General features: G+C 33.8%; 1 protein-coding gene across 2 annotated transcripts in view; it reads left to right on the top strand.

The window, feature by feature from the left end:
- The first annotated feature begins 2,592 nt into the window (after nucleotides 1–2,592).
- LOC120081386 (mediator of RNA polymerase II transcription subunit 25) overlaps nucleotides 2,593–11,975 on the top strand; it is a 19,945-nt gene continuing 10,562 nt past the window's right edge. Inside the window, exons 1-13 of one of the 2 annotated variants that reach the window (XM_039036216.1) lie at nucleotides 2,593–2,941; nucleotides 4,514–4,544; nucleotides 5,759–5,822; nucleotides 6,344–6,474; nucleotides 7,550–7,738; nucleotides 7,840–7,905; nucleotides 8,202–8,412; nucleotides 9,089–9,156; nucleotides 9,255–10,082; nucleotides 10,759–10,812; nucleotides 11,080–11,108; nucleotides 11,398–11,466; nucleotides 11,558–11,642. In XM_039036216.1, coding sequence (XP_038892144.1) covers nucleotides 2,844–2,941; nucleotides 4,514–4,544; nucleotides 5,759–5,822; nucleotides 6,344–6,474; nucleotides 7,550–7,738; nucleotides 7,840–7,905; nucleotides 8,202–8,412; nucleotides 9,089–9,156; nucleotides 9,255–10,082; nucleotides 10,759–10,812; nucleotides 11,080–11,108; nucleotides 11,398–11,466; nucleotides 11,558–11,642 — 1,923 coding nt within the window. In that variant the 5' untranslated portion in view covers nucleotides 2,593–2,843. Of the gene's footprint in view, nucleotides 2,942–4,513; nucleotides 4,545–5,758; nucleotides 5,823–6,343; nucleotides 6,475–7,534; nucleotides 7,739–7,839; nucleotides 7,906–8,201; nucleotides 8,413–9,088; nucleotides 9,157–9,254; nucleotides 10,083–10,758; nucleotides 10,813–11,079; nucleotides 11,109–11,397; nucleotides 11,467–11,557; nucleotides 11,643–11,975 lie in introns of both variants that reach the window. The other variant, XM_039036215.1, reaches the window with a different exon arrangement.

The following is an 11,975-nucleotide window of genomic DNA, read 5'->3' as shown; positions in this document are numbered from 1 at the left end:
CAAAGAAGTCGACATCATTTGATTTAATGATAACTTGGTTTACTAGATCATAAAACCTATAGGCTTTACTATTTATAGCATAACCTATAAAAACGCACTCGTAGGCTCTACTAGCCAGCTTTCTTCATTTAGGGTGTGGAATCTTTACATAGGCTAAACAACCCTATGTTCTAAAATATGACAAGTTTAGTTTTTTTATTCTTGAGTATTTCGTAGGGTGAAGTTGTGTTTTTAGACTTTGGGATTCTATTTAGGACACACGGTGAGGATGATTTCACCTCACCAATAAGACAGTTGAGTTCGAATGTCATAATGTTGTTGTTGCTAGTGAGGGTCATTACATAATTGGCAAATGAAATCGTCTTAAAACTGTTGAAAATGGCAACCCTCTGACGGTGAAACGGGATAGCAGCGAATGGTCAGGAAACGACGATCAGGCAAAGAACGAAACCTGCAAAACAGAAGCTCGTTACAGGCTGAATCGCGAATCTCGCTCTCTTTAAGACATTTCGCGACCCTGCCCAAGTGTGCAAGCAGATCAATGATACTGCCATGTCGTCCCAAAAATAAAATAGCCCCAAAAATAAATCTCGATTGAAAATGTTCTGTTACCGATCGGGAACTCACACCTTTCAAACTGATTTGCTCGAAGAAATGAAAAAATAAAATGGAAGAAGATCGAGAGAGATTTCATTGCTGAAGAGAAGAGAAGAAAATGTGTGATCTGATGAAAAAAGAGCCGAGATTTGGTGCTAAACTGTTGGGGGAGGGAAGCACGTCCAGCCATGTGTGCAGAAGACCCAACTCCGCTTTAATTAGGAACTTTTTTTTATAAATAATTAAAAAAATAATAATTATAAAAAAAGATAGTTTTTTATTAAATACACACACCCACCACGAGCAAAGTGCGCGTGTGGTCTATCTCCATTACTCTAAAATATGAATACCCTCGGACCTAAATCCAATATCCAACTTATGAGTATAAAAAGGAGAGTACATTCCCAACGTAACCAATGTGAGATTTTCAAAAACCAACTTTCTTTTCAAACTCCATTTTCACCGACCATTACCCTTCAAATGTCATACTTTATTAGGTTTAGACTTTGTTTTTTCTTCCGTTCACGCTTCACGGTGTAGTTGCGGAGATTGAAATTTCCCATGTTACTTCTTAGAAGTGTTACACGTATTTTTGTTGAAGGAAAAATATTTGTTTTTTCTAATAAAAAAATTTGATTCTTAAAAGAAAAGAAGTCAACGTACAATGTATTTATAAAATATAAAATATACAAAGGGCTCCTTAAATAAATATTTATATGGTGAACCATAAAATAATAAGTAAATCACATCAAGACACACACACACATATATATCCCAATCTCAACTATTTGGAATGTACCTCAGAAGTCGAAATTTTACGATAGTCAACCCAAAAAATTTTGAAATTTCGGACGATATAAACATAATTTAATAGCTAAGATTGGAAAAAGTTTAAACACGGTAACCATATTGTTTTTATTTTTACTTTTAAAAATTAAATCTATTTTCTCTTTCATTTATTACAATGATGAGTATCTTTTATTAAGTATAATAGTTGAATTCTTAATTAAATTTTAAAAAACAAACACAACTTTTTAAAAGTAGATTTTTTTTTAGTTTTCAAATTTTGACTTAATTTTTTAAAACATCAATAAAAAAACAGATAACAAAAGGAGAAATTTGGAGGTGAAAATAGTGTCTAAATTTTCAAAAACAAAAACAAAAAATAAAATGATTACTGCCTTACATTTTTTGTTTTATAAAAAAATGGAATTACCATTTAAGTATTCTTAATTTATAAAGGGGGAAAAATACACATTCCCCCTAGTTTATAAACTTCTAAATGTATCACTTTTTAGTTCTTAAATATGGGGTTTGGTTTTCATTTAATTTTCAAATTTCAAAATGTAATAATTTTATTATTCATGTTTGAGTTTTGTTTCAATTTGGTTTCTAGATTTTTAAGATTTAAATTTTTGACATCAAATTTTCAGTCTCAATCTTTGGTATTAATGTTTATTAATCAATTTAAAATAATTACGAAGAAAAAATTTAAATTCAATTATAATTGTGATGAAAAACAATGAAACTTAATTAATTATAATTATTCTAAATTAACTAATAGACATTAGCACTAAAGATGCAAAATAATTATATAGTAAAAAATTAAGGTTAAACTCTTAATTTTGAAATTTATGAACCAAATTGAAGTAAAACTCAAATCTCAATAGTGGAATTTAATATTTGAAACTTGTATATTAAATGAAACCAAACTCAAAATTTAACATTTTGATACTGAGAACAAATAAAAATTGTTCCAAGAACCAAGACCAACTATATATATATATATATATATATAAATTAACTAGATCTCTCTGACTTCTATGTAGAATCATACTTATGTACCGTCTAGATTACATCTAAATCACATTTTCTGCATTATTCTACGCAATTTTTTTAATAATTACTTTTAAAAAAAAAAACAAATTTCCAAATAATAATTTTTAATTGGGTATAATAGTAGAGAGTTTTTTCCTTCCTTATATGCCCAGGATGCTCCATACCGGTAGCGAGGCAAAAGAAAAAAGAAGTTAAAACCATTAACACGGTCGTAGCAGTGTGGGCTAAGGAAGCCAGTTTAGGAATTTCGTCGCATCAGCTTCCAATTTTACCATCTGCGAATACTCTTTCATGTTCCCGAAATTCATCACGAAACCAGAAATCGTAGATTGATAAACCAGAAAACTCCACATTCGACTGCTTTCTTCTTCTTCTAAGCGTTGAAGACATAGTTACTGAGTCATTCCATGGCAGAAAAGCAGTTGATAGTGGTCGTTGAAGGTACCGCAGCCATGGGTCCCTTCTGGCAAACTATCGTATCGGATTACATTGAAAAGATCGTCAGGTATTCCTATTACCCATCACTTCTATCATCTCCTTCCTAGTTGTTCTTTTTCTAATTTCTTGTTCGAATGGCAAAGGGTAGTAAATTTGCGTAACTATGCGTTTTTCTTATGCTATTGTTTTGTTTTGTTTTGTTTTTTTCTTTTTTTTTTTAAAGGATTTTCTGGATTGTCTGACAAAGCTTTCTGTTTATCGATTCGTCAACAGTTTATAATGGTGATAGTGCATGGGGCTATTATGTGAACGATCATAATCATTGTGTTGATTTTCACCCCAATTTGAGAATCACACTTAAAGAGCCCAAATTGAGTACTTGCCCCAGTCTCCTTTTCTGAACCGAAACCCTATCATACCTCATACGTAGAAGTAGAACTCATTATTTGTTATTATATTACCTGATTTGGAGGCTTGTTAGTTCTCATCTTGGATTTTGCATACGAACTGATTTTAGTTGACATAATTGTTCTTTCTTTCAATACTTCAGAATTAGAGCTAGGAGTGAAGTTCCATTCTTGACAACCATCATAGGTTGGCCTAATGGTAAATAAGCAACATCTCCTTCATAAATGATTAGGAGGTCATGGGTTCGATCCATGGTGGTCATCTATCTAGGATTTAATATCCTACGAGTTTTCTTGATACCCAAATATTGTAGGAACAGACGGGGTATTCCGTGAGATTACTCGTGGTGTGCGTAAGCTGGTCTGAACACACATGGATATATAAAAAAAAGTTCCATTCTTGACATTGGAAGTTTATGGAGATATCACGTTGTTTTAGTTTATTAACTACAACATCTATCTGTTTCATAATTGGAATGCAATTTTTTAGTTCAAAAGATTATCCCTTCCCCTTTCTATTGGCAGTCTCTCCTTCCTCCCTGTAATCGAACTGCATGTTATTCTTTATATTTTGTATATAGCATAGTACCAGGATTCTTTTTATAATTAGTGTTATGGAGTTGTCGGTCCAGCATGCTGGGAGTTGGTGGGCATGAGAACACCTGCTATTGCTTGTTTCTTCATTACTAGCTGTTGAGTTGAAGATTGGAAGTTATGGACATTAGTTTTCTCTGGTTAGGTCTCCTTTCAATCTTTGCTATCCTGAATGGGTTAGGCAATTCACCTCTCTTGTGTAGACCTCCACCTCTCTTGTTTTGTATTTTTAGGAGGGTCCTTAGCCACAAACAACCTAGCTGATATCAAATAAATGTAACAGGGAGAATACATATTCCACATTGTAAAATAATTCCTGCATTTCAACTCAAAGGTTTGCAAGTCTTAAATGAGATTTTCAGAAAAAAACTGAACAAGACTACTTGAGTTATTTTAGCATTCTGTGGAATAAACTTTTGTGTGATTTGTACAATGAAATAAAGCAGGGAGGATGTTATAGAATATGTACCATCAGACTCCAACAATTGACCCAAACGGGGCTGAAGATTTTATCTTTACTGTTTCATGTGAAAATTCATAACTGTTTACAACTTCTATTGTTGTTTTTTATGCCAGAAATAACTCATGGATAATATTGATGATAATAAGTATATGAAAAATTCTTTCTATTTATGCAGATCATTCTGTGGAAATGAATTAACTGGGCAGGTACGCCTCCTTCTTTTTGAGAAGACTAAAATATTTATCCCCATCATTTCATGTATGGAATAGTTCTATTTTTCAGGATTCAAAATATAGAGACTATCCCAATACCTATTGTCTATTGAATTCAGTTCTCAATCCGACTTCATAACGGAGGATACTGCTGTAGGAATACTGGAAGTGATATTGGTCCTTCCATTTAGATCGATACATGATACCTTCATGTTGATACTGGATGAAACTCTTGGTCTTTTTTGAAGAGTTAAAAAATGAGGCCTTTATCATTTGTAGGATTTATAGTTAAAGCTGATGTTTCTATTGAGACAAGATAATTTGATAATATTATGTTTAGTCAGTTGGCGAAAATGTAGGTAAAAGATTTTAGTTTTCTGTTATTACATCTCTGTAAAAATGCATTTGGATAATTGGGGTTTAAAAGTTTTTTTGGCCCCTTCTCTTGTTTCATTTTAGAGGGTGCTTGTTAATGGCCTACTTCCGAGAGAAAAATAATGTGGTTGTTTCCTTTCCATAGCTGGAGTCCCTCCCCATAGAGAGAGGTTTCTTTTTTGTGGGCTTGGTTTTTTTGTGAGCTTGTGTATTTTTTCATTTTTTTTCTCAATGAACGTGGTTGTTTCTATTAAAAAAATGTGGATGTTTCCTTTCCAAATCACATCCTCAAGAATAGTGGTTTCTAGCTGTTCAGTAATATGAACTTTTACGAATCAGTGATTCATAATTTTCAAAAACAGTTTTGAAAATAAAAACAAACAGTTTTCCACATAAATCTATCCCTTTCAACATTTTAGAATTAGTTAATTCAATTTCAAAGGTTATAAATCTAGCCTTGTGATTTTTTTCGCTTAACTAGCCATTTCAATTTTCAAGCTTACAAATCTTATCGACTTTATAAGTGAAATATTATCGATTTTATACATTTTCATTGATTAAAAGTATAAGTGAAATATTTACTCTTTTCCCCCCCATTTCTAGGCAACATCAAGACAGATTATATGATCACATCCATTTAAAATCTTTCTCATTCCAAATTTAATTAGATATATGAAATCATATCTAGTTCTTATAGTCCCGTTATTTTATAATCATTTCTTATGCTTGATTCTGAACAGAGTGTGCTCTTATTAATGTTCTAATATGTAAACTTGGTAATTACTTTCATTCAACCTGACCATGTAGTGATATACTCTACTTCTGGAATGCAGAAACCACCAACCTCTAATGTTGAGTTCTCTCTGGTCACGTTTCATACTCATGGATCGTATTGTGGTTCGTAAGGAGCTTATTTTTCCTGATTCATTATGCTTATGCTCTGATGTTGAGTATTTATTTTCCAGCACATCCTGTGTTTGTCAGTGTTATTCCATAGTGTAGCTAAATGTGATAACGAAATGGTTAATGATAGATTTTGGGCATGATATCATCTTGTCCCATGTTTTATACTCTCAAAGTTGGAAGTTTGTCTAGACCTTTGCATAGGTATTATGTATTAGTTAAAGTAGCTCCCAGACTTCAAAAAAAAAAAAAAAAAAAAATAGTACTAGCTAAAGTAGAGTTCAATTGGAGAGTGTTCTTCTAACACTTATTCCCTTCCAAACCTCTGACACCGAAGTAGTGGATATATATGCATACACATGCATGATGCACACACATTGTTTCGGGAATGAAACTAGTCACTTTCAGTAGACAAAGTGTCATGTGGAATCTTGGTTAGTTTTCTTTGGAATTTTAACATGTGACTCGATGCTGAATATGTCCATTCTCTTTTATTTTGACTTTTCCTTTTCCAGGATGTCTAGTACAGCGGACTGGGTGGACAAGAGATGTTGATATTTTCACACAATGGCTTTCTGCTATTCCCTTTTCTGGTGGTGGTTTCAGTGATGGTGCAATAGCTGAAGGGCTTGCTGAAGCACTTATGGTATGTGTTTTCTTGCTTTCTGATTGTTACTCTAACTATTTTATGGTGCTTTATCTCCTCATCATTTCTTCCGATAGTTGTATGACTTGTATGGTTCATTTTCATCCCTTAACTTCTCATCTTCTTTTGAATAAATATTTCTATACTAAAGACTAGAGGGTCCCCATCTTCTTTCTAGAATTCTGATGTTGTTCCAGACGGTTTGACCTTTTTCTCTCTTCCCTCACCATGTCACGAATTTAACTCTTCATATTGTAATAATGCAATGAGATTATTTGAGGACACATGAATAGTTATGGACACAGAAATAGTTATGGAATTCTTCAGAACAAGCAAAACTAATTAACTTCGGAAATATAAGCTAAGGCCAATTATGAAGAGCTTTAGAAGCTCCAAATTCATAGTTGTTGTTCAAGGAGTTTGATGACATAACTATATTAAGTTTCTCTCTCCATAACTAAAATTGGAAGCTTTTTTTTGTTATACCTGAGCATTTCTATGTATTTTTATAATCACAAGTCTTGTTTTTATCTATGTTTGATTTGAGTTAGTTGGTATTCAGTTTAAGGTTTGTATATGAACTTTAATTAGCTTGGGACGGGATGTAACTATTTTCTGAGCACTGTGCATGGGTTTTTTTTTATTTTTTTATTTTTTTAATAAGTAAATAAATAAATAAATTTATGGAATTGTTTTGTTTATCATGTCAAGAAAGGCCAGGCTTGGAAATGGCATACAGGACCATGCAAGTCCAATGTTTTAAAAAGCTATTGAGGCTTATGCCTCGAGGCAAGGCTCACCTCGAGGCAAGGCTCTAAGTTTAAGCCTCGAGACTTACGCCTTCTGTTGAACCATAAGAGGCTACGCCTCTCGCAAATGAGGCTTGTACCTTTGTGAAAGTGCATTGACTTCGCAATCAATTAAGTTTGTCTTTCTGTCGTAATATTCTTTTGCTATTTATAATTTTTTGTTCTCATGAAAGAAATAGAGCATGACTTTATAACCAATTGACTGCACTTATATCCCTTATGATTTCTCTTGCATGATAATTTCTATCTAGATGTTCTCAACTCAGCCAAATGGTGGCCAAAATCAACAAACTATGGATATGCAGAAGCACTGTATTCTTGTTGCTGCAAGTAATCCTTATCCCCTGCCAACGCCTGTATATAGACCAGCAGTGCAAAATTTGGAGCAACATGACAATGGTGAACCCGGGAGTTCTCAATCATATGCTGAAACAGTTGCTAAATCATTTTCTCAGGTTCCCATCACATTATTTAATTTTTTCAAGAAGAAAAAAGTTATTTTTTCTTTCCCGCGAGTGTTGCAGATAATAAGGTAACTAGACCATCTTTCATGCAGTGCTTCATATCTCTGTCAGTTATTTGTCCGAAGCAGCTTCCAAAGCTAAGAGCCATTTACACTGCTGTAAGTACGATTGTCTACTCGAGATTCCACCATTTAGATACATATTTCTTGAGTCAAGTCATTCCAAATATCTTCTATTAATTTTATAATGGTGAAGTCTGGATTTACTCTGGGATTCTGTCATTGCTGGTTCAATTTCTAATCCCTCAAATATTATGGATTGCAAATTTTGAGGAGTTATTCAGTGAAATTTTCAGCATGTTATAAATGTAATGTGGCATTATACTTGGGATTATTAACAGCATTAATGGTCTCATTTGTAAATATGTGTATGACTGCTTCTCTGTTTAATGCAGGGAAAGCGCAACCCCCGGGCAGCAGATCCACCTATTGATAATGTTAAAACCCCCTCATACCTTGTTTTGATCTCTGAAAATTTTGTGGAAGCCCGTGCAGCTTTAAGTCGTCCTGGAATTACTAGTTTACCTGCAAACCAGAGTCCTGTGAAAATGGACATATCTCCTGTTGTGCCTGTTACTGGACCACCTACAACCACTACTCCATCAGGTCCCCACTCGTTAGCTTATCTTTGTCTGATCCTGTTCATTGCATGCACTTGCTTATGGAATGTATTTATCCTTGCTTGATCCCGATCATTAGATGCCTAAGCTTTGGAAACAAATATCATATTCCTGAACAGTTAATTTGAGATGTCTTGCCAGTCTCCAACGGATCTTCATGATAGTGATATGGTCATGCCATGCGACTTGCAACACTGAATTATACTAATTGGCATATAGATATGGTATTTGAAGTATAATTTGAACCAGGTGGATTTATATTCTTATGAAAGATGTGAGATTTTTTTTTTGAACTAGTAACAAAATTTATCATTGAATAAATGAAAAGAGACTAACGCTTAAAGATACCAACTCTGAGAAGGAGTGAAAGATATAGGATTATAGTTTGGTTTTATCCATATAGGCAATCAAAGTAGATTAAAGTGGATAGTTAAAATCAGAGTTCTTTTGTGTAAATGTTTGTTGTCTGTGGTTGCCCAGTATTTGGTGTGACTGAATTTTTTTGCTGATTCTTTAGTTCTTTCATTCTTCTTAATAGAAAGGTTTGAAAAAGTTATCCACTCCAACTCTTGTTGAGTTGGGAGATCTCTGGCTATATAAAAAATTCATATGTACGTTTGCAAGAATATTTGACACTTGCGTTTTTCTTTTGTCTACCCCAGTAAATGGACCTATTATTAACCGGCAGCCAGTTTCTGTTGCTAATGTCCCTCCCGCTACTGTGAAAGTTGTAAGAGTTATCTCCTTTTCTTCTTAATTTCTATGAAGAAACTCAGCTTTTAGGATATCCTTCCAACTTGAATCATGCTATACTATGTTTTTGTTCAGGAACCAAATACCGTTACATCTATGACAAATGGATCTGGATATCCACCACATATGCCATCAGTTGTTCGTGCGGCATCACAGGGAGTCCCGAGCATGCAGACTTCTTCACCACTTTCTTCTCAGGAGATGATCACAAATAATGAGAACACACAAGATCTTAAACCTCTAGTGAATGGTGTTCCACAGCCTGTACGACCCGTGGGTCCTGCTAATGTTAGCATTCTGAATAATATTTCTCAAGCACGAGTGATGAGCACTGCTGCTTTAAATGGAGGAACTTCCATAGGACTCCCGTCTATGGGTCAAACCCCAATGGCCATGCATGTATCCAATATGATATCCAGTGGAATGGGATCATCTGTTCCTGCTGCACAAAATGTGTTTTCATCTGGTCAGTCTGGTATGACATCAATAAATGGGTCTTCAACTCTTACACAGGTTGCACCAAACTCTGGTATAAGCTCACTTACTTCAGGAAATAACAATATTTCTGGGAATTCAAATATTGTCACTTCACAAGCAGTAGGAAATCTCCAAGGTGGTGTTAGTGTGAGTCAATCAGTACCTGGGATTAGCCAAGGAAATCTTGCAGGGACACAAGTGGTGCAAAGTGGAATTGGCGTGAGCCAAAATGTTATGAGCAACCTAACCCAACCTGGTGTTTCTTCTGGAAATGGTACGATGATTCCTACTCCAGGAATGCCTCAACAAGTTCAAAATGGGATGCATTCAATTGGTGTGAACAATGCAGCAGCTAACATGCCATTACCACAGCATTCCGCAGGTGCTTTGCAACAAGCACAATCCAAATACGTGAAATTTTGGGAGGTATGTTGCGAATGTGCCCGTGTGTGTTTACGTGATAGCCATGATAGTGTATCCATTAAAAACTTCAATGTTCCGTCTTCTAAGTTCTATGCGTGTAAAAAATCTCTCCTCTTTCAATTGTGTAATCAAGATATTGTATCACCCTTGTATAAAAAGTCAATGCGAAAAATCATATTGTGGGTGGGTGTGTTTTGTTTTATTATGTTATTGGATATGGAAGTGTGCTATTAAGATTTGAAGGTTAAATATGAGTTACCACTTACCATTTAATTGAACATATGAAACATAAATTTTGTCAAACAATTCAAATTTTATTTTGAGTCTATGATCACTTGGTTTCCCCAATGTGCTTCTTCTAGTTTCTTCATTACTTGGTAATATTTTTTTGAAGGCACGTTGATGTTTTGTGTTACTTGTTAGAAATAAGGTCAGAGTAAAAATGTAAGTTACATAGAATTTTTGTTTATTCCTAATTTTCATACTAGATAGGATTACTTCTAGAGTTGTATGTTTTCTTCTGATGATGATGTTCCACCATCTTCCTTGCATCAATTTGTTTTAAAAGAAATTGATTACTTTGAATAATTAGATAGAACTATTCTTGTAAGTAGAAATTAGAAGTTTAATTAAGTGGAATGATAATTATCTCAAACATTGTTTGTGCATGGCAATGCAGGGAAATCTATCTGGTCAGAGACAAGGCCAGCCTGTTTTTATTACCAGAATGGAAGTATGTTTCTGATCATCCACTAGTAATTCTAGTAAAAATCGATATTTATTTTTTTAGTACCATATTTTTACACGTCTTTTCTATTTATTTTTCCCATGGTTGAAAAAAGCGTGAGCTAATGTTATAGCTATATCTTTTTTTTATCAGTCCGGTTATATCAGTGGATTATACATTGGAAGCTTTTGTAGTGATTAAAAAATTACGTTTTCTCTTACCACCATATGAAGTTTTACATTTATATTTAACCGATTAAGTTGTTTCTGTCAGGGTTACAGGAGTGCTTCAGCTTCTGATAAGTAAGTGGACTATGGTTCTGAGTTTTATACTTCTTCTTTCATATATTTGGCATTTTTTAGTAATATATATGAGATTCTTTTTAGAAAAAATTATGATCCATTTATATTTAACTGATTAAGGCACTTTAAAATTGTACATTTTTTAGAAATTTATGAGCCATTTCTGCATACTTTTTACCTCCCACCCTCTTGGGATTTTGTAGACTTTCTCTACTTCACATTTAAATGTGTGATCAGTTCAAATTTTTTCGTTGCAGTGGAATCATTTATCTATCTTCTATGTTTATAGGCTTGCAGCAAACTGGCCGCAGACAATGCAAATAGTTCGGCTTATCTCACAAGATCACATGAATAACAAGTAATTTTTTGCTCAGTAGGATAATACTAATTTCTCTCGTCATCTGTTAGCTTAATTAGAAGTAGCTCAAGTTTGTTGTATTTGAATTTAGGCAATATATTGGAAAAGCTGATTTCCTTGTTTTCCGAGCTATGAATCAGCATGGATTTCTTGGTCAGCTTCAAGAAAAGAAACTTGTAAGTTGTCTACGTTTGTGCTGACTTTTTTTTTTTTTTTCTTCTTCTAAATAGAAAAACCCGAATAAGTTTATGTGCTTTCTTTTAGAACGTTGTGATTCTTGTTTCCACCTCCAATATAATCATTGTTCAAATTGAGAAGGAACCTTTTCATCTCAAAATATTCAGATCTACAGCATACATCGAAATACAATCTTAATCTGATTATTTTTTCATTCTTTATATGTCAGTAGTTAAATGATGTGGAAAGGGCTGAGTGGAGAATTTTCTTTGCTTTGTCTTGTGGATTATAAGGGGAACAATGGTAAGGTGGTGTTGTGGGATCAACAAGAT

The sequence above is a fragment of the Benincasa hispida genome, chromosome 7 (assembly GCF_009727055.1).
Source record: "Benincasa hispida cultivar B227 chromosome 7, ASM972705v1, whole genome shotgun sequence".
NCBI classification, from domain to species: domain Eukaryota; kingdom Viridiplantae; phylum Streptophyta; class Magnoliopsida; order Cucurbitales; family Cucurbitaceae; genus Benincasa; species Benincasa hispida.
This window is presented reverse-complemented; position numbering and strand designations above follow the sequence as displayed.